Source organism: Rhipicephalus sanguineus, chromosome 7, assembly GCF_013339695.2.
Source record: "Rhipicephalus sanguineus isolate Rsan-2018 chromosome 7, BIME_Rsan_1.4, whole genome shotgun sequence".
Lineage (NCBI taxonomy): Eukaryota > Metazoa > Arthropoda > Arachnida > Ixodida > Ixodidae > Rhipicephalus > Rhipicephalus sanguineus.
The window spans coordinates 159,734,848-159,762,715 of NC_051182.1; the positions used below are offsets into that span (position 1 = coordinate 159,734,848).

The window sequence follows — 27,868 nt, forward strand, 5'->3', positions numbered from 1 at the left end:
TGCCAACTACGGGCTGGAACATTTATTTTGAGGCTATGTTCCCAGAATAAGCGAGATTATGTCTTTTTTGAACATTCTGTATCCCGCAGACTCTTGCTGTTGGGTGTGCACAGCTGGAAACCGAACCCAGGACCATGGTGTACAGCAGGCGACTATACTCTGTGTGTATACCTGAAGGAAGTTGGACGCCTGGCGTATGTGGTACTTGAGCTGCGGCCTGTTGCTGTAGTATCCCGTCCACCACTCGAAGTTTCGGTCCGAGTAAGGCATGAAGTCCCCGCTGTAAGAGAGCGCGCTCTCCGAGGGTCCCTTCTTGCGCCGGAACCACTGCTCGTGCACCGACCGGAGGTAGCACTCGGGCGTCGAGTAGAATGCGTGGTACTGACTCCCATTCTGCACCGGAACGGAATTACAGCGCACTGTGGGCGCACTGTCAATATTTGAATACAGCTTGATTACGCATTTATGCACATTCTTACAGAAGCTATTTGAGGAACTGTTAGATCGAGGGTCTCAAACACGCGGCCGATGGACCTTTCGCTTGCGGCCCGCGGCCCGCACAGAACTGTCTTCGTCCCATATTTGTTTTAAATCGAAGCTGTTATTAAGTTCGAGGTAAAACGGATGACCACAAAAACTAGCATCATCACGAACGGGTATGTGCCACAGAATTTGGGCAAATACTACTACTCACTGCTCCGGCGTGGCCTGTAGTAACCCTGATGAGTGAGAGAACGAGTACAGAAAGAGAGAGAGAGAAATAAATAGAGAAACAGAGAGACAGACAGAGAGAAAGATATAGAGGAAGAGAGAAATCCATGTAAAAAGTTCTTCACGAGGCGGGATCCGAACCCGCGTACCCTCGATCCGAAGGCGAGCGTCCTAACCATTCGGCTATCCAGGCACGCTAGCACAGCATATGGCATAGCCTTTAAATATTATAGTGTAGCTAGGGAGTGGGAAAGTGAAGTGAGCGTGAGGAGGAGAGATGTGATGTTGAGGAGGAGGGAAAGGAGGAGGGGAAAGAGTAAAGCGTAGCACAGAAAGAATGAGAAAAACAGAAATAGAGAGGAAGAAATGTAGAAAGAGAGAGAGAGAAGATCAACGGAAAAGAGAGAAAGAAATAGAGAGAAAATAGGAAAGAAAAAGGAAGCAAGAATCGCGTCGTCTAGCGACCAGATACCACACAACCTGGCCAAGCCGCGCATGCGCAGTAGCTAAGCCACGCCCACCGACGGAGACATCGCGCGCAACCTCCGCTCTACGGTGCATAGCCTGGATGCGTACTCCCGAGGAAGAAGCCGCGCATCTCGAAGCTAGACTTCTCGGTCGACGGGGAGTACGAGCGGCGACGGGCCCGAGCTTCGCTGTGCCAAGCTTTGCGCGACTTAGTGCAAACTTCCCGCGTTTTTATTTTATTTTATTAATAAGCATGTTCATGAGCTACACAGACGTGACTGGTGTCAGGTACATTTTTTTTTTCGTGAAGTACCCCATGCCGTTGCAATGTCTAAACATAACCGTGGAACAAAAACTATATTTCAGAATCGGCGTTCCGATTTCTATCATTCTGGAAATCAGTATCGATATATTTCTCAAATAGTAACGCCAGATCATTTTCAGATATGACTCCTATATGAGATGCCCGGAAGGCCTTTTAAATGGCAACGCTAGCTGTCACTTTGAATAAACTGCATCCACACCTCCCCCTCCGCTCCAGTGTCTTCACCGTCCCAACCGTTTGCCATTCAACGTTTGATAGCCGGTTGGGCAGGAATTCACGCGCACTCTTGCTGGAGCTATGAAATGTCTCAGATAACTTTATAAGAACGGGATACAGAAGAAAGAACAAAGAGGAACGGCGCAGAGATTAACCAAGGAGGTGGCCGGTTCGCTACCCGGCATTCGGGAAAGGGAGAGGAGGGAATAAAACAGATAGGAAGAGCCGGACATAACCATGTCAGGTTGTTCGTGTATGTGCGAGTGCATATAAGGGATGAGGTTGAACGAGAAACAAGGGAGATACCATAACAGCCACATTTAGCCAATTCTAGCCGAGATTAACCAGAATTAACCATAATTCAGCCAAAGCTAGCCGGCATTAACCAATGCTAACTAGTGCTGACAGCAAGCGAGTAAATAGGGTGTAGGGCCAGGAACGGTTACCGCTCTGACAGATCACAGGGGAGGGGAGGTGGGAATGGGTGCGCTGAGTTATGCTTTAGCATATGAATGAAAGCTTAGGTTGGGACATGTCTTCTCAGGACCAAATAAAGTTCTTTGTCTGTCTGTCTGTCTGTCTGTCTGTCTGTCTGTCTGTCGTCTGTCTGTCTGTCTGTCTGTCTGTCTGTCTGTCTGTCTGTTATGTTAGGTTAGTTAACAATATGGAAACGCACAGTCGAATCGTTATGCATCTCACCATTGAGTTTATGGAGTCGATGAGCAGGTCCATCTGCGAGTACCACACGGTGGCGTTGGTGTACGCGAAGTCGTCACCAAACATCACGATCCGCTGCTGCGTCTGGTAGCCACGACCAGTCTGCATCGCCAAGGAAAACAGAGTCGCGCCATTCGACAGATTCCATTCAATTAAATCCTTTATATTCATTGAACAATGAGAGAAAGGAGCAGTTACAGAAAGCTACTGCAGTGAGTAGCTTGACAAGGTGACTGTTCCTTTAGAACGACATGAACGGACAGTCTGTAGGACGTACATCACTAAACAAAACACAAGAAACCGAGATACACGAGATAAAAATCAGTTTCGCCGCAAGGGCGAAGCAGTGCGATAGCAATAAATGGGAATGTTATACGAAGTAAGGCTAGCAGCTAACGCTTTCGGATTCGATCTCGCGCGACTCAACAGCAAGATGGTTTAAGGGAATACGGCCGCTCCACGGACCGAAACCGTTACGCACCTTGAGAGCACAGCAAGTTTCTGATGTCTGTCTAGATAGCGAGCGTGCCAGCGCTAGCGACCGCGCCCTTGTGAACAAAGTTCGCAGTTGCTGCTCAAGAAACGCAGCCGCCCCCCCCCCCCCCGCGCGCCACGCTCCTTCGCCCGGGGAAAGGCGGCGGGGGCGTTTGCTCTTTGCTTGAGGCCTCGCACGCGAGGCGACGTTATCGCATGCACCCTTCGTGCGACGGAGACGGCCAACTTGTTTCATACCTACTTCAGCCGCGTTCGTCACCAGCGCTTGCGTGCTTTTACTCGCGCCTAGAACATACGATGCGCGGGGCGATGTTATCGATGGGGACTTTATACGGAACATGACGGCGACGGCAAGAACCCACCGAGAGTGTATATATTGTCACGTGGTCGTGACGTTGACGAAGGCAGCAGTTGGTGTGTTCAAGACTAAACTTTTTATTTGGGCGAACTTGTGCCCGAAAAATGAAAATGCAATGTGCAAGCGATTCACACTGTAAACTGATGCCGGCGTGGACATTCGTCGGCCGTCGAGTAATCTGATCATCGGCGGAGCGCGTCGTCTTTTATAAAGCAGTCATCGAACCTTCCAGTACTATCGCTGGCGCTCGCGTAAGATCTCGAATACACGTGACTATTCGCGTCATGCGCGTAATATTAACAGACTGATCCCAAAATAATCGCGAAGATTCTCAAGCATTACGGCGTGGTCTGCTCCGAGCGTTGCTAACAGTCTTTGTGACTGTTACTGTGTCATCTGGTCCAGGAACCCTAATACATCAAAATGAAGTTTATAAACGCGCGTCGCAGTGTAATCGCCATCACAATAAAAACACGGGCTGTAATTAAACATGACTATCACTGATATACAGCACGTACAGCTTTCCTAGAGCGCATGGTTTTCTTTCTAAATTTCGGTCCTAGTAAGCTGGGACACCCTGTATACATGCATATGGCGCGACCTGACGTACTCATGCATTTTAACGAAGCTCTTACCTGAGCGGGAGGCGAATCCGGTGCCTGCCTGGCGCTTGCCTTGAGTGGTTTATTCTGCGGCGGTACTCCGTAGCGCGACCTTGCGGCCGGGTGCAGCGCTAGTCCGCAATCCGCGGAACCCGGATGACAACGTTCTCCTGACGCGGACTCCAGCTCGTCGCTTTTCTGCAATTGCGCGCGAGTTCAGTGCTTTAAGCCATCTTCGAAAAGGACGAGATGTATTATATTTGCTTTGTAACTCTAATTCATTGCGACCTGGCTGGCCTGTTACGTCATTTCTTATCGCTTGACAAGCAGTAAATAAGAACAGACATGCGACGTCACAGAAACAGCAAGCGACACGCCTCCACTACCAGTTACGCCACTAGCACAATCACAATTGCATGTGGCACCCGAGTGAATATCATTTTATTCTTATTTGCACATCTTTTATGACTACCATTATTGCATTACATTTCTACGATATGGCTAGTCATGTATATCTGTGCATGCCACCTCGTTCATTCATTCTTGCATGCATGCATGCATTTGCGTTTGAAAAGTATCCATGAACAGCTATAGGCCTTCGTAAGAGTGCCCTTCTGTTACACGAAGAACCGGAAAAAAAAGCATGAAACCTGAAGCAGTGGTACAGGAACACAGTAAAATAAAGAAATGAAATTAAGGACGAAAATCAGACAACGAGCAAATTCATGGGCTAAAGATTTCAAGATCATAACGGAAGGTAGTTTGTCGCTCGACTTGGAAAAGTGTACGCCTAATTAATTAATTTATTTATTCAGTGAGTCAGTCAGTCAGTCAGTCGGTCAGTTAGTTATTGACATGGCATAGCAGAATGTGTGGACTAAGTGCGTGCCACTATATCTGTGTGCGAACAGACAATTTCCACTCCTCTATTACGTAATACAAACCTAATTATTAAAGCCTTCACCAGCAATGAATTATTACGTATGCAGCAACTTCAGCGCTAATCTCATGGATAATCACCAATTGGATAATCGCGAAATCACAAATGTCATAAATTTTCGCGATATGTGACCTCATCGCTCGGACAAGGTCACGTGGGCTTATAGCGATACTTTTGGATACCTTACGAGACCGTTAGTTCTCGCAATGTCTCGCGCAAGTCCCACGGACGGGAGTGCCAACATAGGCACTTAAAGGGGTGCTGACACAAAAATTTTGGCCCCGCGTTTTTTTGCTGCAATGTGTTGCTGGGGGCCTGTTAACGATAACACGGCATATCGTTTGCTGCAGCGCGCGGCAGATAATTACAGGCTCCTCATTACCGACCAGTCTCCTTTTCGGTTTGAGAGCTCCAAAAAACGACAAGCCACCGGGTGCAGCTATCGCCACCTAGCGTGTGCAACGATCAACCACGTCAGCACACAGAACTGTGACGCACTTCCGCACGGTCCGCATCAAGAAGTCCTTTCGAACAGGAAACGGGAAAAGAGTCGCCATTCAACGCGTGCGCCGCGGCCACGGACTCGCGAGCAGCCACCAAAAAGTTGTCTGCTGGCGCAAGCGCGACAAAAGAAAAATGGCGACTATGACGTCATCATAACTTGTTGTACCGGCCGCAGCGTGGTGACGTCGGGTGAAGTAGGCGGGGTCACCGTCGGGTCACTTTCAAGGGTGTCAATGCCGCGAGGTGCGGCTTATGGCGCAGGATCGCGCACGCGAACTTCAACATTCATATAAAAATATCTTCCAAGCCATATTCGCTGTTGATATTTTGCAGATGCTATAGACCAGATTTTTCTTAGCCTCGTAGCGCGAGTGTCAGCCGCGCCGCTGGATGGATGGATGGATGCTATGAGCGTCCCCTTTATAACGGGGCGGTGACATGTCTGCCACCAGGCTCGAAGGATAAAAAAAAGAAAAAAAAAGAAAAAAACTTCCTTGTTTCATGTTGTCCTAATGCCTTATCTACATTGATTAAATCTATGTTATTATAACAAAAAATATAAATTCACAGTCCATCTCTCTGCCTCTTAAGGCAGAATAACCTTTTTTCCCCCAATTATTTATTTTTGTACTCCATCTCTACTTTTCTGCCACCAATACTCTAACCGTCTCTTACTTATTTCTATCGCGGGCGTGTTCAGCTTTCCATTGTTGTCCCTAAAACCCAAGGCTTCATGTAGACTCGTGCCCACACGTATACCTGGGTGAATATCGCCACATTCAATCAGTACATGTTCCATCGTTTCCTTAGTTCCCCCGCAGCATGTACATTGTTCTTCTTCGTTACTGAATCTCGCTTTATAACTACGCGTTCTAAGGCAGCCCGACCTTGCTTCAAACAGTAAAGCGCTTCCCCTTGAATTATCATAAAACCTTTCCCTCCTTATTTCGTTTTTTTCCCTTTCGGTAGTTACTCAGAGCCGGCTTCTTTTCCATCGCTGTCATCCAGTAAGTCTTCTCCGCCTCTCTGACCTTCCGCTTAATGCTCCTTGTTGCCATATCGCCCGCACTGCCAGCCGTATATTTACTGGTGAGCCTCCTAGTTCTTTTTCTCCACTGCGTGTCAACGCTTTTTCTATACAAATACCTGAAAACCTTCTCTGCCCATCTACTCTTCTTCATTTTCCTCAGCCTCTCTTCGAATCTCATTTTGCTCTGCGCTTCCCTCACTTCAAAGCCTGTCCATCCCATATCACCCTTCACCGCCTCATTTGTCGTCTTCCCGTGAGCGCCCAAGGCGAGGCGGCCCACCGTCCTTTGATTTACATCCATTCCTGCTTGCACCTCTGACTTCATGCACACCACTGAGTTCCCAAATGTAAGCCCCGGAACCATCACACCCTTCCACAGCCCTCGAAGCACCTCGTACCTATTGTATCCCCATAAAGCTCTGTGCTTCATAATTGCAGCATTCCTCTTTCCCTTTGCTACCGATGCTTTCTCTTGTACCTCCATATATCTATCTCCCTCATTTACCCATACTCCGAGGTACTTGTACTCGCTTACCCTCGGTATTTTTTGGCCCTGTATTAAGACCGTATGGTCTCCGTGATCATTGAATATCATCAATCCACATTTTGTTGCACTAAATCCTAGTCCTAGAGCCTCACACTCCCTTCCGCATATATCTGCCAGTCGCTGTATATCATCTTGACTGTCCGCAAATAAGACAATATCATCAGCATAAAATAGACCTGGAAGCTTCTGCTCAACCATCGCTCCGACCTGTTTGTGTGACAAATTATATCCAATGTTGCTACCTTCTAGCGCTTTTTCCATCCTCGCCATGTACAGCATGAATAACAGCGGGGACAAAGGGCATCCCTGTCTCAGCCCCTTGCTAATTTCAACGCTGTCCTTGCTACTTATTCCTTCCCATTCTATACAAACTGTATTTTCTCGGTATATTTCTCTCAAAAGCTGTACACAGTCGTCACCTATGCCCACTTCCTTCAATATATCCCACAAAATTTCCTGATTAACGTTGTCATACGCCCCGGTGATATCTAGATAAGCTACGTATAAGGGCCTGTTTTCTATTTTAGATATTTCTATACACTGGGTAAGAACAAACAGATTATCGTCTAACCGCCTGTCGATTCGAAATCCATTCTGAAGTTCTCCCAAAATATCATTTTGTTCTACCCACGCTTCTATTTTAATTTTACTGCCTGCATCGCCAACCTGTATAGCACCGATGTAATTGTTAGGGGTCTATACGAGCGAATGTTATCTTTTTCTCCCTTGCCTTTATAGATTAAGTTCATTCTACTTTTTCGCCAACTGTCTGGTATTTCCCTCTCCTGTAAGCACTTTTCTACGGCTTTCAGCAGTGCTTCTTTAGTGTTATGTCCGAGTTCGTTAATGAGGCTGACGGGAACCCCATCTAAGCCCGGAGAAGTGCGCTTAGGAATTTTTCCTTCGGCCTTCTTCCAATTGAAATTCTCTAGTACTACATCTTCGTCGGTTGCTCTCCTTTGCGTACTTTTACTCACCGGGGGAATCCCCTGGGGGACCTTTTTAAACGAATCGGCTGTTATCTTTCGAATGTAACCTAGCGCTTCATATCCTTCGAATTTATTTCCTCCTTCATCTACCATATGTTGTTGCATTGTGACAGACTTCCTACCCAGCGCTTTTAGGTGGCTCCAAAATATCCTAGGCGCGGCCTTCTTCTTTTCGCGAATCTCTGTCATCCAGCGTTCACTTTCACCTTTAATTTTTGCCTCGACTAATTTCTGCACAATGGATTTTTGCTCTAAATATATTTCCCATATTTGGTTAACTTCGTCCTGTGGCCGCTTCTCCTTTTTTGCCTGTCTGTGCTCCCGTGATGCCTGACGTCGCATCTCGATCGCTTCCCGGATTTCTTTGTTCCACCAACTTTTTGGCTTTTTCTTTCCTTTCCAACAAATAGTTTTCTTCTCTATTTCCATTTCTTTCGTGATTACATGTAGCAGCTCACTATACTTCCAGTCTTTGCCTGGTAGTTCGTCTACTTTTTCCTCGACTCTTGCGGCTATATTTGTTATTTGTTTGTCATTTAGATACGAGCTGCCAAACTTTGATTCTATGTTCTTATTTTCAGTTTTATATCCCATTTGTAATATTATGCGTTTATGATCACTACCCAAGCTGTTAATGCCTTCTTCGTCTATTCTCATGTCTCTAAGTTTGTCATATATTCCTTCTGTCATGAGACAGTAATCAATGCTCGATTGCCTGTTTCCGACTTCCCACGTGATCTGCCCCTCACACTTAGGCCCCACGTTAACTATCTCAAGACTATGTTGCTCGCAGAGATCTAGCAATAACTTGCCATTGGTGTCTGAATATCCGTCAAGGTCATGAATGTGAGCGTTCATGTCCCCTAGAAGGATTATTTCGGCATCATGACCAAATTCTTTAATATCGGTGCTTATGCATTTCACTATCTCCAGATTCTTTTCTCTGCAGTTATTCCCCGTCCACAAGTAAGCTACACCTAGCCACGTTTTCTTTCCACCTACTGTGCCCGAAACCCATATGTGCTCTGAACACGTTTGTTTCACTCTCTCCCATTTTGTTCTGCTATGAATTAGCATTCCAACCCCCCCACCTCTCCTTTCTGATGTGATCCTGTTACATCCTTCCCAAACATAATTTTCAATATGTGGTGGCTCTTCCAAGTCTCTAAGGTGTGTTTCTGTAACCGCATAAACACCTATCTGTTCCTTGTTTAACTGTCCCTCAATCTCTAACCATTTTGCCTTTTTTCTGCCACCCTGCATGTTAATGTAACTAATTGCAACACGCGCCTTCTCCCTTCTTTTACCTTTTCTCTGTTTTTTCGCTATACTACCTGTCAAAGAGTCCCCCTGGTTGTTTTCCTCATTACAAGCTACCTTGGGCACCGAAGGGCCCGCGTGCCCCCCAAAAAAGCTACTGCGCGTCCTGCAAGACGCCACCCCACCTCATGGCCAAGCCTCCTATCGAAGTGTATTCCGTCTCTTCGAAAACCATCCCACCTGTGCACCTCTCTGTTTATTTCCACTACCTCGATGCCTTTCTCTCGACTAATTCGCCATATCTCTTTGTTTGCGACGACAACCGCTCTTTGCAAGCTGATATTTCGCACTGGTACTTCCGGTATTGTGCATACCACTATCTGCACCTGAGGGGAAATGGCGCGCATGTCATCGACCCCTTTCGCCAATGTGGTCGCTAGTTCGGCTGATTCTTTACTCAAGACGTCGTTTAGACCTCCCGCGATTATCACGAGGTTACGTCCATTAGACTTAGTTGCGAGTTCTGCGCTAGCTTGTCTCATCACTGATCCCAGCCTATGTCCCGGGAACTTCCCTATTAAAACTCGTTTGTCGCCTCTCACCCTTTCCTCGATTGCTTCTGCGCATGTAGCTAAATTCGAGTCCCCGGCGATTATCACGTGATCCGACTTTTCTGCTGGACTCTCCCGCACCTGGCCACTGCCCCGGTTACTAGCGCGTGCTACTGCTGTTGTTTTGTCCCCTCCCGTTCCCAAGACTACTTCGCGGAAAGTGGGTCCTGTGACCCTTGCACCTGTCTTTTCCAAACCTGTTTCCCCCTTCGCGCCTACCACTGTCGGGGTCGATGCCCCATTGTTGCCGCTGTCGCTTGCTACCTTTGCTGGCATGGCTACCTTTGCTAATCCCTCCTCGGCTGACTTAAGCCTTTCCGCCATAGCCATCGTTTTTTTCCCGCTCTGTCGCTACCGCTTTCTCCAGCTCGGAGATTCTCACCTTGAGCTCATTCTGGGCGGCCATAATTATTTCCATTTTCGCCTCTAACTCGCATTGCTTACACTTGGCGTCAGCTGTCTCTGTCGTCTCATCCTCACAAACCTCTATTTTCCGCCCCATTCCGCATCCTGAACACTTTACGGTCTTTTTGACCATGGCTATAGATCGTTCACACGGTGGATTAGATACAAGCCAAATGATATCACAAAACTCCGCAAGTACGTTACACGTCTAAGCACCTGTGCACCTTTCAGCCACGTGGTGGCCGAACAAACAAATATTAAAAAAAAAACACCCGAGGCGACTGTCACACCACTTTGTACCAACAGTACAAAGTTGTAAGCTCTATTAAGCTGCAATCTAGTGGATTAACTAAAAAAACAAGCTCGAATCATGCAAAAAAAAAAAGAACACTTATCTGACGCTGTCATTCCGGAGCCCACGAAAAACACGTCCGTCCTCTAGCTACTCTCTACACCAGGCGCCGCCTGGTGGTGCAGACGACGGCAGGGCACGGATATGCACGGAGAAACGGCAGGGGCTGCTGATGGCGGGAGGTAATAGCCGCGCTTGCGTCGCGTGTTCGCTTGTGTCAGTGCTTTCAGAGCTGTTAGAAAGTTGCGGTCTCAGTTGCTTGCTTGCCGCACACTCGGAACGGCAGTGCAATGTATAAAAATTCGTCCGGGTGGCACTGCGCCGTCGTTGGGTGCCCGAACACCGAGACAAAAAGGAAGCGGCTGATGCAACAGACCTACGACGTTGACGGGAACACGAGCGGCTTGTGTTTGTGCAGCGTGTATTCCAGACGTTTTCAAGGCCCTTGATTTCGATAAGTAATATGTGAGCTGGTGCTGTTGCTCAGGAGGCCATATTTTCTACGTATTCAAAGGGCTGCACTGCAAGTGTATGGGTTAAAACAGGACCACCTGCTGGATGAAAAAAAAATAATAATATACTGAATTACTAGAACGACAACGACGAATCTTGAATTGAGAAAGACAGTATTCATGCACCTCACCAGATATTTTCTCAAACTGCGAAGCCAATTAACAAATGTTTCTTAATTTTGCCTGAAGACTTACAGGCGCCACCGCAGCTGCTGAGTGGAAAAAAGCTTCAGTTATTAACATGCACAGAAATTTGAACACGCGGTTGTTTAATCTTGCTTCTGAAATACAAAATGCGACCACCTTGGTTGTAAATTTGTTCAAAAAGGCGCAGGTAAACCTCCATGTAACGAACTGTTTCACTTTTTACAACTTCATGTCTATAGAAGATATATGTATTTTGAACCTCACAGCCGCGAGGTATGTCGACCTGTGGTTTCATAACAACGAAGTTTTACTGTGACAGCAAAGGAAGGTCGAGGCGATAAATCCTAATCCGGCTCAATTGTCATCGAAAGTGCCCGTGTGACAGGGATCTTGTCATTGCAGGGGCGATCCTTCAATTGCAGTTAAGTATATCCTGAACGAGGCACGTCGCGACAGAAAGTGCACGCGTGTGCGCTGCTTGGTCAGGATCGAACTCAATCACTATCGGATTCAAACGTAATCTCCACTACAGCGTTCTGCGTTCAAAACTGAAATTGTCGCCTAATTAAATTCATCCCGTTGTATTTTGCGAGAGAGCACAAAACAGCCATCGTGCAGCACAAAGTCGGACGGTAGCGCGGCACGAAAATATCTGTCGCTGCTGTCTTTCAGAAAAAAAAAAAAGAAGAGGATACAGCTTACTAGGCTTCATCTGGCCGTTATCATACGCAAATGCGTAAGTTTAAAACGTTTCTTGATATGGTGCAGTTATAAAAAAAAAAAAAGAGAATGGACAACTGCACGGCGTTGCAACTATTCAAACTTTCGTGACGATGTTGCTGAACGTTCTCGCGATGTTTGGCAAGCTCCCTGGCACAATTCCACTGTTCGAAAATGTAGTCGCATGAAAGAAGATGCACGTTCCGACATTCAGAGAAGACTGAGCGGCTGCAGCGCTCGCGAATCTGCCATCGCCCGCTACTGAGAGCCACAAACGTGGTGCACCGCGCTGTACGCCAGCGCGTTTCAGCAGCCCCCAAGCAAATGCTCGCACCGCGGCGCCTCGGTCGGCCAAACATGGCGGCCCCCTACGAGCGCTGGAAATTCTGGTCTATACGCATGTTCACGGGAGTCGATCCCACAGGCTATCTTGCCCGCGAAATTTTGTGTCAGTACCCCTTTAAGGCTTTCGCCTTAATAAGTCACACAGCTGACGTTGCGCAAGCACGCGAAGTGGAGGGTGTAGAACATACGTTTCACGCGTTATCGGAGATGTATGGATGTGAATGTGCACGTTACTGTTGATGATGATGATGCGATTGTTTAATTACCTTCATTGGGTCAGCTTGAAACTCATCGTTCGGAGAATCGAGGGGCTGTGGTGCCTGTAAAAAATGCATATTTAGACTTCATCTTTGAAAGAGTTGCTATGGCTAGATCGTATGGGTGGATGGATGGATAGATGGATGGATGGATCCTACGAGCGTCCCCTTTATAACGGGTTGGTGACATGTGTGCCACCACGCTCGACAACAAGATAAAAGAAAAAAAAGAAACTTTTCTTTTTATGTTGGCCTAATGCCAATAGTGAGTAGCGCCTCCTTCCGAAAAAAAAAAATGCTACACACTCCTGCATTGACAACGCCACGGAGGAGGCCAACCTGGATAGTATTGATTGGTTAAAGACATATACGGAAGTGACGTGGACAATACATTTCTTATGTATTTTTATGTACTTTATGTACATTTCTTATGTATATACGGAAGTGACGTGGACAAAACATTTCTTACGTGCACTTAAATCGTGTATTGAAAGAGAAAGGCAATCACTGAAGTCACCTTGTTCCGCCTCGCAACACTTCCTGTTCACTTTCAAGTTCAGGACGATGACATATTTGCAGTAAGGTATAAAAACTAGCCAACTCGTATGCGTTATCGAGGATTGCGCGAACAGGTGATCATACCGCTTGTCCTGCCTTCCTTAGTCAACGCAGGGTAGATGGTTAGAGGAATGTGCCTCTAGAATATATATACCTCTAGATGAACATCTCGATAGTCTGCAACAAGATTTCTCTGACTTGAGGAGAAAACGTGGTGATGGCAGTATAATGCAATCAAACAAAAAGTGAAATGCATCAAATTACAAGTCGTCATTCCAGTTGTATTGAAGCAGCACTTACGGTTTCTACAGCTTCGATGAAGCCATGAGCGATGTTCGCTTTATTTTCTTCCTGAAAAAAAAAGTGAAACAACCAAAGTGAGATGTTTTATCACTGTCATTTTAAGAAGCGCTTCGAGCTCTCGCTTTGCTGGTATTCCACCACCGAAATCAACGAGAAATTGCAAGTACAGTGTACGTTCTCTTTTTGTCACTTTTAAAGATGCCGCAGAATACTGTTATCGACTAGGAGGGCCGTTCGAAGAGTTGCTACGGCATATGGAAGCGCACATCAGGTGAAACGACGAACACGAAAACAAAGGAACAACTCAAACGCAGAACTTCGACTGACTTTTATTGCGGAGAAAAAAAAAACGCTTAAGTAGGCACTTTTATGACGCATGCGTTTTTTACACATGACGAGAGCCTAGTACAACGACCAAAACCAAAAGCACCATATCAATCAGCAGCAATTAATTCGCATAGGCAAAAGCATCACGCAACAAAAGAGATCAGAATATGTAACAATGTCACGTGTTTATGCCTAAAAACTGACATTGTTATATATTCCGATGTTTTTTGCTGTGTGACGCTTATGCGAACTGATTGCTGCTAATTGATATGGCGCTTTTGGTTTTGGTCGTTGCACTAGACTCTCGTCAAGTGTAAGAAACGCATGCGTCATAAAAGTGCCTACTTAAGCGTTTTTTTTTTCTCCGCAATAAAAGTCAGTTAAAGTTCAGCGCTTGTGTCGTCCCTTTGTTTTCGTGTTCGTCGTTTCACTTGGTGTGCGCCGCCATATGGTGTAATGATAAACCAACTAGCCCACAAGTACATTTTAAGAAAAGTTGTTATTGCTCAGGAAGTCTGGGAAGTGGTTTAAATACAGTAATTACATTATTTATTCCAGAAAGAGGTAATGCGTAATAGTATTCTTGTTTGCTATATTACGGGTGGGAAGTCAAACGTTAGGGTCGCCTCCCTTTCTTAATTATCGCAGTCTTCGATGTGGAACCTTGCGCAGTGAACTTTTCGGCCTTCTCTTTGTGTGTGCCCCGTTGGTAAATATCGACACGAAGAAAATGTACAAGGTTTTTGAAAAGCGAGACACAACTGCATCGATCAGATGATATTTTAGCTATCGGTCTCACCGTGAGGAAGTATTCCCTGAAGTTCACCATGCCCGGAGGAGAGTATCGGTGGGGCAAAATGGAGGTGAAGATCTCCCATTCTGCGAGTTGGAAAAGTCACGTCAAAGTACATCTCATATGTAAGACGAAAGCCATGCATGGCTTACGAATAAAAGAGTCCGGCGTTGATAGCACGAATAGAACTAAAAGTCACATGTGGCGCATAACCGCATATCCCGGGTGAGAAATAAAGTCAACTAAAGGTGAATTAAACGTTAATTAAAGTGAGTTAATGTGGCATGTTCATGCGAAGTGGTTACTAAGTGCATGAGGTTAATCAATTGTGAATTAAAGGGCTTCTAAACAACCTCTGCAAACAGGGCCGTACCCAGGAATTTTTTTTCGAGGGGGTGGGGGGGGGGGGGGGGTGGAACGGCTAACTATTAACTTTGGCAACTGGTGGTCGCTGTGAGGGCGTGTAAATATTTTAATATCACCAGAAAAGTTAAAGCACGAAAAAAATTCAGGGGGGAGGGGGGTTCAGAACCCCTTGAATCCCCTCCCCCCTGTTTGTTACGGCGCTGTCTGCAAATACAAAGAACGAACGCGTTATTCTCCTCGGCACAGTTAGTGACGTCGGCAGACTGTTCACGTGACGTCATGAGGAAATGAGCTCTCGATTGGTCCATATAAGGGGTATATCAGTTGTGAATTGTCTCCCAGCCTGTCCTGCCGTACAGTCGCACGCCCGTTCTGCCTTGTCTGGCATGACTGTCGGGCGCGATCAACTGATTTCACTTCGCTTTGCGCGTTTTCGAATACGCAAGCAAATATAACGGGGTGTGGCTGAAAAGCTGGAAATCATGATAGGCTCATCGCTTAGTGCTGCCATTGTACACGTGTTTTATGAAGGAATAAGTGGCGCGGAGAAGATAGTGTCTGGGGGAAGGGTAGTTAAGGCGAGAAGGAAACCACTCTCTCGTCTTTGAAGTCGTAGTGGTTTAGGGGCCCTTTAAACGGAATCAGAGGTGAATTAAGATGAAATAAATGCGAATCACATGTGAAATAAGGCTAATGAAATGTGGATCAGCAGTTAATCAAGTGCTAAAGTGGTTTAAAAATTGAATTAAAGGTGAATCAAATTCTGTGGATTGACAGTGAATTGAACGTGATAGTATAGGTTTTTGCCTGTGCCCTCCTTAGGGTTACCTGAAGGGTCAGTCAATGTTTGATCTGAGCTAACCAGCGGGCTAGAAAACCGTTGCGCGAAGGCGAAATAAATGACTACTCGAGCACGCGCACTGATTATTGTGAGCGCCCCGGAAAGACACTGGTTCTGGTCCGGGTACGAATCCCGAGTGGGGACGAATTTTTCGTCAACTAGCAAGCTTTTTTTGTGTGTGTGTGAAACAGGGATATCCAAACAGTTAAAATCTTTTGCTTGCTATATCGTCGCTTTGTATGGGAACATAACCTCCGAATAAATGATCCAGTATGTAGCTGGTACTGAATCCTACACAGTGACCAGCTATAGATTATACGCATTGCGTACTAATGCAGAAGTAATTCGCATTTGTTGTTGAACCAACGTCCCGTAAAATTTTGCTGTTCGGTGTACGTATTTTGCTTGTAGTTTCGTGAATTATACGGGCGAATGTCACTTAATTCTCCTTCATTATCGTCGTGATTGCCTGTACAGTAAGACCATCGCATCGAAAAGTATTTCTTGCCCGTTCGGGTAAATATTGTGGGGTGCTGCTACAATGATATATATATATATATATATATATATATATATATATATATATATATATATATAATATATATATATATATATATATATATATATATATATATATATATATATATATATATATATATATATATAATATATATATATATATATATATATATATATAATGACTGTCCTATTAACATCATCGCCTTCCCTCCTCGCATTCTGCAAGCTCTGTATGTCATAGGAAGCCCGCATCGCAGTAAAACAACTATTCGTGCGAGTTCGCACATCTTTAGGAGAAGGGTGAAACAGCGCTTACGGCAAGGCACATAGAATGCAGAAGACAGGACGACGCCTGTCTCGTATTTTCTTGTTTAACTAGCCATCGTAGTTAGGCATATGTACACATATATGAAAAATCGCGTGCGTCGAGGGGCAGCGAGAGCTCAAGATAAAACAGAATCTGTCTCGTCTTCCTTATACTGCCGTGCATTGTCATGCGCGTTCTGCGCTTCCTTGCAAATAGTCCTTATTTTTAAGCCCTTGCATCTTCGTGGAGACGACGGTGAATCATCAGACAAGGCTCACCGAGCTTTTCGTCGGCGTGCCACACGAACTCTAGGGCGTCTTGGTTTCCCCTCCATCGTCGCTCCAGGTGATGCACTCGGCCCAGGAAGAGGCCGTCGAAACCCATCTGCGAGGATGTGTCGACCGCTCAGCTTATAACAATAATTGAACACTCTCTGTAACATTTGAATGTGAAAGCTTCCTGCACATTTGGTAATGCATTGAGCTATACAGTTGGGGAACGGATTTCTTGCAAGACATATTGAGGCGCAGTAGTGCGAGACACGCATTGAATTACTTACGCGCTCTCAGTCTGTTGCGTTGCTCCTCACCCCCTCTTCCTCTTGAATATTCCTGCACCTTACGGGGTGTTGCACGACCTCAGGGATCGGTTATCTTCGACCAAGCGACGATTCCATGTGATATGTCATCATATGACGTCATGTTATATGACATCATGATGACGCCACAACTTTCTACGATATGTAACGTCATATAGTGACGTCGCTACATAATGTCATCAGCGACGTAGTTCCCGTGGGTTCACGTGGTTCACGTTAGTTAGGCCAAGTTTGACCAAGAATTTCTAAAAAGAAACGTATGGTGCAGTCTTGGCACCCCTCTTAGGTGATTAGCGGGGAGGGGGAGGGTTAGCGGCGGTACCTCCTCGCCCCCAACCCCCCCCCCCCCCGTGCGCACGCCTCCTTAATCATCAACACGTGTCAGTACCGGGCGTGAGGTGTGCTCACCTGTGCGAAGAGAGCCGCCTGCTCCCTGGAGTGGCCGTACGGGTCCAACTGCCAGACGGCGCGGGGAAGCGCGCATGCGCCGAAGGTGGCGTTGATCCAGCGCATGCCCAGCGTCATCTGGTCCAGGATGTCCGAGTAGTGCGTGCTCGCCTCGTCGTTCATCACCATGCCGCCGCTCACCAACTCCACGCGGCCTGCGGCGTGGCCGTTCAATCAATCAATCAATCAATCAATCAATCAATCAATCAATCAATCAATCAATCAATCAATCAATCAATCAATCAATCAATCAATCAATCAATCTTTATTGGTAGCATAGTAATAGATTACAATAAAGTAAATATGCCGTTAGATTCTATGGGAGCCGAGACAACGCCCGTGCTTCCTATACTGCGAAAAGACGAAGCGTTCCATTTTTTGACAGTGCACAAACAGACAATACAGGAGAAAGGAAAAAAAAAATTGGCCGCGTATCTGCGTGCTTCGCTGCAAATGTCGTGTAAAGACGATAGAAGAGGCGCTGTGTGAGATATGGACGCCATCTGGCAATACGTCGGGAAACATGAGTGCTGTGTTGCGTGCTGGTAGTCCCGGCGCAGCAGCAGGCGAAGACCTTTGCAGAGAAACGTCCGCACTCAACGAGTACTCTCCACACACTCTTTTATTTACACGTCGCCTGGGTAAAACAGGAACGCCAGAGCGGCGCCCACAACCGGCAGCCTGAAGGCCGCCCACAACGCTGCTTTTTCATTTATTAAATACTTTTTTTTCACCTTCTTGGCCTTCTCAAAACTAAAGTTTTTCAACACCAACCCCTGGCATTCGTACAGTGCAATACAGAACCGAAACCGAAACACAACAATGAGCTCGTGCGAAGGGCACGGAGGAAGGCAAATTTCAGCGCAGTCGCATTTTCAGCTTTGTTGAAACAGCGCTCACTAGACGACGAGGAAGTAAAAGAAGGCACAGGACAGGCAGCGCCTGTCCTGTGCCTTCTTTTACTTCGTCGTCGTCTAGTGAGCGCTGTTTCAACAAAGATGAACGCATACCAACTCGCTCAAGCTTCCATTCTTATGCATTTTCAGCGCAGCTTAAGAAACTAGGGTCCTTAAAATTACGTATTTATGCATTTTCTATTAAAGGAACACGCCACCTAATACTTACCTAGTGATGTTGCACCTCAGATATGCATGATATTTACTTTTTGATCGACAACGTTCACAAGTATGGACAGCCGTACCAGTTCAAGACGGCTGGCCCTTGGGCAAGTGGTTCAACTTTGGCCGAGTGGCTGAATCGAGGGACGTGCCGACAAACAGAAAGACAGACCAAAATTTCTGCGTTTAAGTTCCCCAAGAAAGACTATCGTCTTTAAAAACAGGGCAAACGCCGGTCTAACAACGGAAAGGTCTGTTCAAGGAAACCAATGTGTGCAGTACAAATAACACCTTGACTTGGGCGAGTTGGTACATACCTCGGACAACTGCAGCGCGACTTAGACGAAGACAGGAGGTACTTGTGTCTATCTGTGTGTCTCCTGTCGTCGTCTAAGCCGAGCTGACTTTGTATAACATATACAGTAAACGCCAGTGGCGTATGCGGGGGGGGGGGGGGGGGGCGGAATGTTCATACCCCCCCAAAAATTGTGGCTACGCTACTGGTAAACACGTAAGTAGAATACACGTAAACACACATACGCAGGGGCGTAACAAGGGGGGGGGTTCAACCCCCTCCCCCCGAAAATTTTCAATTTTGATTGTGTATATATACACGCACACATACAAACGCACGCACGAACATACATAAAGTATGGTTGAACCCCTCCGAAAAAAATTTCTGGCTACGCCCCTGCACATACGTGCCTATATAAGTGATCTGTTAACGCAATTCCCTCTTCAGATAAAGAGATCGATCGCTGACTTATGCAGTTGTATGCGTTCTAAGCAATGTGACATGCCTCAGGGATCTCCCGTGCCTTCGAATCGTGATGATGCATGATGATGGAGGTTCCCATGAGCATTTATTCATGGTAACTTCCGTTAGGGGGAGTGAAATTTCTCCGCATGCAAAGGTATTTCGCTACATCTAAAGAAGAACCATGCGCACGCCAGTGATCATGTCTTCATGAAAAAGTTAATTTCGTGACACTGATGACGGTAATAATGGCGATTGTCATCAGGATCAGCATTCTGGCGCATATTCAAATGCTCTTGCATTCTACTGACACCGGCTGTCACGATGACTGAGTTTCTATCGTTAAAAAACAAAAAACAAAAAAAACATTGCGCGTCCCGCGCTTCCCCGAAAATTGGAAATTTGCCGTTGTCCCGTACCTTCGGCGATGAATTTCCTGAAGATGATCCTGAAGACCTCGCTGCTGGACTCGTACCAATTCTTCAAGAAGGCCATCTCAGTCATACTGAACATGCGCTTCTTGTTCTTCAGCAGCTCGCCGCTCACCGAGTTCAAGATGGCTGTCGCCTCTGGAAAGGCATAAGATGACTCGCTGTAGTGCCCCGCATATATAGTACGAGTGCACGCAGTTAATCGAGGCATCGAGCAAATCGACTAGGGATTATGGAAAAAGAAACACTGGAGCTAGCTGATGACGATGCGCATCTTCATCGCCGCTTTCTTGTTGTTGTTTTTTGTTTTTTCAGATGACAACGTTGTCAATGATTTTGTTGCTTGCTGTGTCTTTCACATCTTGGTATAGTTTGGACAACAAGCTGTTTTTAGATTAAGCATTGTGTACAGTATGGTCCACTGTCAAAGGGAACGCTCAAATGAGCACCTTTGATATTGCTTTGCATGCAAGTGGATATGGAAGCATTGTTCGCGCACTGCACTAGTCTGTCAAAAGGAAACTGTCAGCCATAAGTAGTCCTATGGAAATCTAAGCCGCTATGCTTTTGAATTAGAGCGAAATCCGGACATTGGCTGCATGAGGTGTTCCTTTTCGCAGTAGACCCGTCTGTACTTGATTCCTAATGATGTTTTTTAAATGGCTACTGCATTTCTGTTCGATCGGAAATTGAAACGCGATCATGCTTATTTAGTTAGGCTTAGTTGAACTTCTCCGTGCAAGAAATATAGCAAATGGAAATTATGCAGTAAAGAATGTCGCTGAAACCTGCATGAATACTTAGCGTGTTGAATTGGGCTGGTCGGTGCATTACTGAATTTGAAGCAAAGCAGCGCCAAGGACAGGGCGCTGACGAGATAAAAACGAAAAAATACAGTGCAGCGCACAGTGAACTCAATTACGAAACCTTGCACTATATTCGGATACAACGTTAGAAGTCCGCGGCATTTCCTCCTCAAAGGCGGACGGACACAAGCCTGTGCCAATGGGCGCGCACTCCAGAACTGACGTCATGAGCCGGACGGCCGGTGACTCCGCCTTCGGAGAACGTTGCAGAGTGCACGAGCCGTACTATTTGTTTAGTCGCAGAGGCGATCGGCTGCCGCGCTTCGGTCGTCTAGGCGGGGCCTCTCCGGACTTAAGTTGTGTCCGAGTATAGGTGTCACTATCCCTATCATTTTACCAAATGAGCTTACTTCTCAAGTTGACTTCGAAGGTGTTGTGAGAGGCGATGTCCATGTGCGAGTGCGGCACGAAGTGAATGTTGATCACGTTCGGCTTGGCCTTCGGACATAGCTGCCGAAAAGTGAAGAGAGTAGTGAAGCGAGTTATTCAAGTGTTGTGCCGGGCAGTGAGCGAGCCACTAAAAAAAAGCGAGATCAACTTATTACCCGCCAAACTTTAGCGGGAGAGCAGTGGTACAGAGGAAGCGTATGTGGGTCTTTCAGAAAGTAGCATCTCAGTTCAAAAAGATATTGTCCAGGCGCAGGCTGTCGCCAGGAATTTTTTTCAGGAGGGGGGGGGGGCACTTGTGGAAGGCCTTGACTATTTGAGAAAACACCTAGTTTCATTATTTCTATTTCGTAAAACACCCCCCTCACGAAAATTTCGTGACACCCCCCACCTGGCTACGGGCCTGTCCTGGTGTTACGATTGCGATTTGAGGACCAGGGGGAGTCCGTGTTGCGCGAACGTGACGATGATGGCGATGGCAATTTGACGATGGAGATGATGGTATGAAGATGAGGTAATGAGAATGGATGAAGGACCGTAATCGCCAGTTACATAGTCACACATTGCTTAACCGGTGAGGTTAGTGAGAATCGAGCCTACACCCTTTGAAAACAGCGAGTAAAAAGGGTGTTTTTTTTGTCCCACAACAATAGTCCTCATCTATATCGCGTGTCTTTCCTTGAGTTATAGAAGCGCCTCCGGTACCTCTCTGTCACGAACGGAGTGCGCGTCATCAGCGTGACATAGCATTCTTGATAGTAAGTGGCGAGAGCCGAGTTTTCAAGAAAGGTACCGCTAGCAAGCCGGGTGACGATTATTTTTGTGGCACGAAAACACGCCCTTTTTACTCGATGTTTTATTACATGAAATACCTTACAGGCCCATGAGGCATTGTGTAAAGGGGGGCGCTACAACTGCAACATTGTATATAAAATAAATGCACCAAGAACCAGAAAATAAATGACTGTACAATGTACATAAAATTTTAGCACATAATGCATAAAGTAATATCTAATGAATACATAATACATTAAACATACATAATACTTACATAATATATACAAATGTAGCTATGTTAATTGACGCATTGCGTGTATAGGGATTGATAGGTATTGACGCATAGGGTGTACAGAGTGTATAGACCTTTCCCAGGAGAGAAAGAAGGCCGCCATGCTGGACTGCGCGCGGGAGTACAAAGGCTGAAGTCGCAGTCTCGTCAGTGCATTTTTTTATGGGTTACGCCTATTTAGCGCAGCCCAGAGAGGATTATGGCGGCGTCCAGGGAGCCGTCTGGGAAAAGGTGTATAGGGTCAACGTAAGACGCTCACTCTGAACGTGCAGTGAATCTCGCTGCCACGTGGCTTCGGCTTCGCTCCCAAGCCTCCAGGTGGCTCTGAGCGAAGCGGCCCCATACCGGCTGCCATTGGCTGCGCTGTGGCTGTGACCAGGAAAGTGGCTATGGCCGCCACGATGATGATGATATCGCTGCACCACATTGCTTGCCGGCTCTTCCCTCCTACCTGCTCGATAAGGAGACAACGGTCAGTTAGGCTACTCGGAGTGAATGAACTCGAATACTTTTTACACCGAAGAGCCGTTTGTGAAACGTTAGTTCGTTAATTAAGGCAACTCGCCACGGTGGTCTAGTGGTTACAGTGCTCGACTGCTGACCCGTAGGTCGCGGGATCGAATTCCGGCCGCGGCGGCCGCATTTACTGGAGGCGAAATGCTATAGAGGCCCGTGTACTGCGCGATGTCAGAGCACGTAAGAACACCAGATGGTCGAAATTTGCAGAGCCCTCCACTACGGCGTCCCTCATACTCCTATCGTGGTTTTATTTATATATTTTTATTTATTTACAGAAATACTGCAGACATCATGGCTCAAGCAGGAGTGGCAATGCAAAAGTATAATAATCACTGAACAACAAAGGTTGCAAACAAGCACTTACAAAAACAGAATCCAAACGAAAAAATTAATGTGATACAGGCGGCAAAAATGCAACGCGATTAAGTCAGTGTGAATACATAAACAGTGAAGCAAATTAAGAAGTGAATAAGAAAATTCTAATTAACATTGGAAAAAGAGATTGTGTACAAAGTATCTTAGGAGGAGGCACTCGAGACAATATGTGGTCAGGTGACAGGTTATTCCAATCTATGTTTGCGGAAAGAATGAGAATTTAAATGCATTAGTTCTGGCAGAATAAGTAGTTATATAAAGCTTATGAGTATGACGAGTGCGCCGCGATGTAAGTGAAGATAAATATGGTGCTGGGTCGAGCCCGAGCTTCCAAATAAGCAAAGAAAACAGAAATTTTAAACGCTGATATTTGCGCCGGGATTGCTGTGAAAAAAAAAAAACTGACTTGATTCCATAAATGATGTAACGGAATGCTCGTGGCCATATAAAGAAAAAATGAATCGCACAGCTTTTCGGTGGATTTTTTCAAACGCGTTAATATTTGCCTTAGTGTACGGTTCCCATATAATGCAAGCGTACTCAAGCTTAGGCCGGATCAAGTGTTCATAAGCCAGACGCTTAATATGTGTTGGTGAATCTTTAAGCGTGTGATGAAAAAAAGCAAGTTTTGCGAATAGCAGCAGAACATATGTGTTAGCAATATGGGTGTTCCAACTGAAGCTACTTGTTAGAGTGACGCCTAGGTACTTATATTCACAGACCTCAATTAAGGGTTTACAACCTATGGAATAAGAAAATTTAAGGGGACGAAATCTTTTGGTGGCGCGAAAAAGTACTATTTTATCAGAGTGAAGTTCCATGGCCCACTCATTACAACAGGTAAAGATATCGTTGAAGGCTGTGCTAAGAGCAAGTTGATCGTCAGTGAAATGAACATCGTTATGTAGTACTCAAACAAGCCTGTTTTAGATGCGAAGTATCTTATGGCGGAGTTCAATCCGGTGGTGGTGGTGGTGTGCGGCGTGACCACCCTTACTGCGCATACCCTCTCCACTCCCCCTCTCCCCTGCCATCTTTACTTCCCCTTCTCCCTCCCCCTTTCCACTCTTCCTCTGAAACGCGGGCTAGACATGCCGAAATTCTCTCCTGCGCAACGCCGCGATGAGCACCAGCGAATGCGCAACCCCTCCCCCTCTCTCTCCTCTCCTACGCTGCCCCCCTCTCGCACGCCTGTCGACCGCGTTCCCCGCTCGCCCTGTGAGAATTAACGGCCAGGCTATCCGCCTCGTGCGCTGCTGCTTTCAGTGGTACTGGTGGCGCCACCAACGGCGGACGGTGGCGATAGGTGGATATGCGCGGCTCAGAGAATCCGTGGGTAAAGCGCCTGTTACTCTCCGTTTTTCTATTCATGTTTCATTCTGGTTTGATATTTGTACTGCCGACGCTGCTCCACTAGACAACCATGCCGTCTGTTACGTCCATTGTTCTATATTATTTGTTTTAAAATGACAGGCCCGTTTTTTATGCGTGCGCGCAATGTACTGCGTACGTTTCTTACGTGCATGTGTCCAAGTTGTTTGCGTGATCTGTTAACACAGATGAAATAAAAATTGTTGCAGTACAAAACAGCATTCTTGTTTTATTGAACACCCCAAACAGTACAACAATGACTATTACGGCTGTATGCCTGCTTAAGAAACGCACAAAAGACACGCGATTTTATCTTCGCCCAACACTCGTAGCACTCAACTAGGCCAAGAAAACCAAAATCTAACTTGCTGAACGTTTTAACAGCCGTCACACAGCTGCATAATAATGCGTGAAAGTACTGTAGCAAATGACCAACAAACATTCACACAGCGTTTTTTTTTTTTTGTTCACAGACCGTATTAACATATGAGAAAGTTCTAACTGCATTGCAATCACATATTTCGGAATATCTAATCACTTTCACCATTGAAGCCACAATCCTCTAACACATGCGCTTTAACTTGAGCATGGCATTACTCAGACTTATATAGGAAATGCGCACGCGTGGCATTACTCAGATTTATATAGGAAATGCGCACGCGTGCAATGTATCTCGTATGCTAGATTCTCCTTTGGTACGTGCAGCTCAAAATAAAATGCGGTTCTAGAAGTAATGTTCGTGGAGTAGCGAGCATATAGCAGAACAACTACTTACAGCTTCACTTACCTTTGCCAAAACGGTATTCCAATTGCAATTCAATATTGGCCGACGCAACAACGATAACAACACACTTGTTGCACACAGGCGTACCAGGTTGACGCTCGAGGCCAAGCGCGGTATTTTAAGTGTAGCACAATCGTGCGCGTACAGTACGCTAGAATATTCTGGCACAATGTCGTCAAGCTTGCAGTCACTTCAGCGGTTCCCACGATGTAGCACCAGTTGACGTCCTCGCGTCATCAAACTTCTACGACGCCGAGAACTACGCACACAGCTGTCTTGGAAAAACGCGGTCTTGCAGGAGGCCATCTTGTCCCGCAACCAACGGACAAAAGTACACAACTGAGGCGTCTGAAACATTGCCGTTGATGAGATGGCAGCTGAACGAAATCAGGGCTCATCGTCCGACGTGTGGCCACCGCCTTAACACAATATTAACGTTGCAACGTTCAAGGAAGACGCGACGAAAGCGACGAGCCCAGCCGGTCTTGTCGGGTGCGCTACAGCACAGTGCACAGCGCGCGCTCTGGCGCGCTCTCACGGCCACCGAAAGAAATAAAAGAAAGTGGAGAGAGGAGTTAGCTTGGAGCATGGCCAGTCGGTGGAAGCAAGAGGACGTGTTGCGTCGTCGGTGTGGCGTATTGTCGAGAGATGGCGCTAGTTTGTTTTTGCGCAACGAAATCGCAAACTTGATTCAAAATGCATGGGATCCTATGGGGGGTTGGGAGAGGGTACAACCGCCTTAGCCGAGCGGTGGCGCCACCATACCGATGCACGAGGCGGATAGGGATGACAAGACGTGCGTAGCGTACATTCCTCTTCGCATTCCACGACGCGAGGTCGGTAGCATGCCCAACGAACGCCAACGGAACGCGATCGTGCGAGTGCTCCGGCTTCGCATCGCCTCATGGTCCCCTTTAGCGGGAAATGGCGTAATTTCTCTCTCTCTCTCTCTCTCTCTCTTATTTTTTATTCTAAAGGCGCCTGGCTGTACAGGCTGTTTCATACTTAGGGGAAATCTCGGAGCGCCTGGCATCGCGATGCGACTAGCGCTACAATCGCGCGCCGGCAGCAGCTCGCGCGTGCGCAGACACTTCAAGGGTGTAGAGTTGTACATCTGCGCACGCGCGAGCTGCTGACGGCGCGTGGTTGCAGCGCTGGCCGCATCACGATGTCACGCGCTCCGAGATTTCCCCTAAGTGTGAAACAGCCTGTACGTCTGCCAGCGCCATCGCGGACGGAACTGTCAACATAGCGTTCCCGCTTGTGGCCGTGAGTGGGGCAATATGCGTGAGGAAAATATGTCCCATGCAGATTTGCATTTGTTAAAGGGGTGGTGCCACCATGTTTGTGGCTTGCGCGTTCTTTGCTGTAAGCGTTTCCTATAGCTCCAGGAAGCATGATGCACGCACCAAGATTCACGTATTCTCGCTAAATAATCTAATATCGCCTTTTGATGTGGACAACTTTCGGTTTCGGTTTCTGGGCGCCGAGGTTGGGCAGTGACGTAGAAGTGTAGGAGGCGTGGTCACATGGCCACACAAGGCTGTGACGCACTTAGCCAGGAAGCGATCGAAACTCGGCGTGTGAGGTAGCAACCGATGCCTTGCCGGTACTATAGTGAACAAGAATATATTCTAGTTCACTACAGCCGGTACGTACGTTGCGGAGGTGGCGGAGGTCCGAAGGTCACTCACGTCACTACAGCAGATCTGGTGTGACGTCACTACAACTTCCGTTGCCTTTCCTAAGCTACGTCAGTGTTTGCGCGCTAGCGATGGGTTTCGATCGGGAGAATGGGCATTTAGGTACACTTTGGAAGTGAATTAAAATATATTCTAAACGTTTTCTGTGTCCGAACCTTTGTGTGGAGTGTCCTTGCATACAGAGGAAACCCACAACAGGCTTGTTATACCCTCGAAATTTGATGGCACCACCCCTTTAAGTTAAAGGACATGACGGAAGAATGAATAATTATGCTACTATCTGTTTACGTTGCTGTTGCGCGCCACGCTGGTTAGATATTCAGACAAAATTAGCGTGTTAACCCGAGCAAGCAAAGAGGAAGTTTAGAGTATTATTTTTTTTTAACAGTGCTATTTCGTTTGGCTCCATTCTTCCTCCTCCTCCTGAACTTAACCAGGGCCTGCCTGGCGTGAAGCGCACCGCAGCGACGGATTCGGACGCGGAGTCAACCCAGTCCACCGTCAAGGGCAGTACCGTGGGTGAGAAGAGCTTCTCTTCTTGCCCCTTCTGTGGTCTAGGCAGTTGTGGTGGTGATTGTTCACCCATGTCTGACCGAGTGTACTCGTCCACACACGAGGACTCCTCCTCTGACGAGGAGGGTTCTCATTAGCTTTCCACGGTAGCTTTCAGTGGGGCTAGTATTCTCAGGTACTAGCCTTCCCCATTTCCCCCCTTTTTTTTCTTGTTTTCTAGCTCTCCTAGTCCCTTCTTGTTCCTAGCCTTGTCCCCCCCCTTTTTCTTTCATCATGGCTACTCCTTCTTTAACTATAGCTACTTTCAATTGTCGTGGGATTTCTCGAGCAGCTAAACAGGCTGAGGTTATTCACTTAGCTCGGTCTCGAAAAATAGACATCCTCGTTTTACAGGAAACATTCGTG

General features: G+C 46.7%; 2 protein-coding genes across 2 annotated transcripts; both read right to left on the reverse strand.

Moving 5' to 3' along the window:
- Window positions 1-33: 33 nt before the first annotated feature.
- LOC125759170 (lysosomal alpha-mannosidase-like) lies at window positions 34-4,161 on the reverse strand. Its single transcript, XM_049417577.1, has 3 exons — window positions 3,926-4,161; window positions 2,420-2,539; window positions 34-393 (listed from the first exon to the last, which is right to left on the reverse strand). Exons 2-3 carry the CDS (start codon window positions 2,501-2,503, stop codon window positions 34-36), a joined length of 444 nt encoding a protein of 147 aa, XP_049273534.1. The 5' UTR covers window positions 2,504-2,539; window positions 3,926-4,161.
- A 7,072-nt stretch (window positions 4,162-11,233) lies between these two features.
- Window positions 11,234-27,536, reverse strand: LOC125759171 (lysosomal alpha-mannosidase-like). Its single transcript, XM_049417579.1, has 10 exons — window positions 27,411-27,536; window positions 22,458-22,649; window positions 21,093-21,192; window positions 19,865-20,014; window positions 17,532-17,725; window positions 16,804-16,909; window positions 14,499-14,578; window positions 13,370-13,420; window positions 12,521-12,574; window positions 11,234-11,254 (listed from the first exon to the last, which is right to left on the reverse strand). The coding sequence occupies exons 1-10, from the start codon at window positions 27,534-27,536 to the stop codon at window positions 11,234-11,236; spliced, it is 1,074 nt and encodes a 357-aa protein (XP_049273536.1).
- Between the last annotated feature and the right edge of the window lie 332 nt (window positions 27,537-27,868).

What these genes read in the sequence shown, in the direction of transcription:
- LOC125759170 (XM_049417577.1), bottom strand. Translation starts at nt 2,503, where the DNA reads ATGTTTGGTGACGACTTCGCGTACACCAACGCCACCGTGTGGTACTCG. An exon ending in TCGACTCCATAAACTCAATG is followed by an intron (nt 394 to 2,419) that starts GTGAGATGCATA and finishes GTTCCGGTGCAG; the next exon opens with AATGGGAGTCAGTACCACGC.
- LOC125759171 (XM_049417579.1), bottom strand. Translation starts at nt 27,536, where the DNA reads ATGGGTGAACAATCACCACCACAACTGCCTAGACCACAGAAGGGGCAA. An exon ending in AGATTCACTGCACGTTCAGA is followed by an intron (nt 21,193 to 22,457) that starts GTGAGCGTCTTA and finishes ACTTTTCGGCAG; the next exon opens with CTATGTCCGAAGGCCAAGCC. An exon ending in TCAGGGAATACTTCCTCACG is followed by an intron (nt 13,421 to 14,498) that starts GTGAGACCGATA and finishes TTTTTTTTTCAG; the next exon opens with GAAGAAAATAAAGCGAACAT.